The 1,034-nt window shown below is 36.5% G+C and overlaps 1 protein-coding gene across 1 annotated transcript; it reads right to left on the bottom strand.

Moving 5' to 3' along the window:
• Nucleotides 1–356: 356 nt before the first annotated feature.
• LOC150027485 (secreted RxLR effector protein 161-like) lies at nucleotides 357–779 on the bottom strand. Its single transcript, XM_090302865.1, has one exon. The coding sequence runs from the start codon at nucleotides 777–779 to the stop codon at nucleotides 357–359; it is 423 nt and encodes a 140-aa protein (XP_090158991.1).
• Between the last annotated feature and the right edge of the window lie 255 nt (nucleotides 780–1,034).

The raw sequence follows: 1,034 nt of genomic DNA, 5'->3' as shown, positions 1-1,034 counted from the left end.
AAACAACCGGTTGTTTCCTCGATTCAATCGGTTGTTTCTATCAGCAGAAGCATAAAAACAGAAATGAAAGAGCTTTAATAGTTTAAAACAGTTTGTAGAGCAACAGAGAAACCAATTCTCCCCCTATTTGTCTTCACAAATAGACTTTATGCATAGAAAGCAGTTTAAGAGAGATTTTGAGAGTCAAGAATGCCTAACTCATTTCTTAAAAAGAAAAACCTGTCTTTTGCCAAAGGTTTTGTGAATATATCAGCAAGCTGTAGTTTTGTTTCAATGAACTTCATCTCACAATCTCCATTGTTCACATGATCTCTTATGAAGTGATGAAGAATCTCAATGTGCTTTGTTCTTGAGTGCTAAATCTGATTTTTGGTGAGATTTATAGCACTTGTGTTGTCACAAAGCAAAGGAACCTTACTAATCTTCAATCTAAAATCTGCAAGCAGCTGTTTAAGCCAAAGAATTTGTGAACAACAGCTCCCAGCAGCAATGTATTCAGCTTCTGTAGTGGAAAGAGCTACACAAGCTTGTTTCTTACTATGGCAAGAAATGAGACTTGATCCAAGAAGATGACAAGTGCCACTTGTGCTTTTTTGGTCCAGCTTACACTCTGCAAAGTCAGAATCTAAATATCCAATTAAATGTATAGGTGAGTAAGAAGGATACCATAGACCAACATTAGTAGTTCCTTTGAGATATTTGAGAATCCTTTTGGCAGCCTTGAAGTGAGATTCCTTTGGCTTTGCTTGATATCTTGCACAAAGACATACGACAAACATGATATCCGGTCTACTTGTTGTGAGATAGAGTAAAGAACCAATTAAGCCTCTATATTTTGTTTAATCTACCCCTTTTTCCAACAGCATCTGCATCCATATAACAGCTTGAAGGCATAGGTGTGCTAGCTTCCTTGCAACTCTCCATCTCAAATTTCTTGAGGATTTCTTTGCAATACTTTGATTGACATAAGAAAATACCATCCTTTGATTGTTTAACATGTAGCCCAAGAAAGAAGAAAAGTTTTCCCATCATGG

The sequence above is a fragment of the Phaseolus vulgaris genome, chromosome 5, assembly GCF_051622355.1.
Source record: "Phaseolus vulgaris cultivar YP4 chromosome 5, ASM5162235v1, whole genome shotgun sequence".
Taxonomy (NCBI): Eukaryota; Viridiplantae; Streptophyta; class Magnoliopsida; order Fabales; family Fabaceae; genus Phaseolus; species Phaseolus vulgaris.
This window is presented reverse-complemented; position numbering and strand designations above follow the sequence as displayed.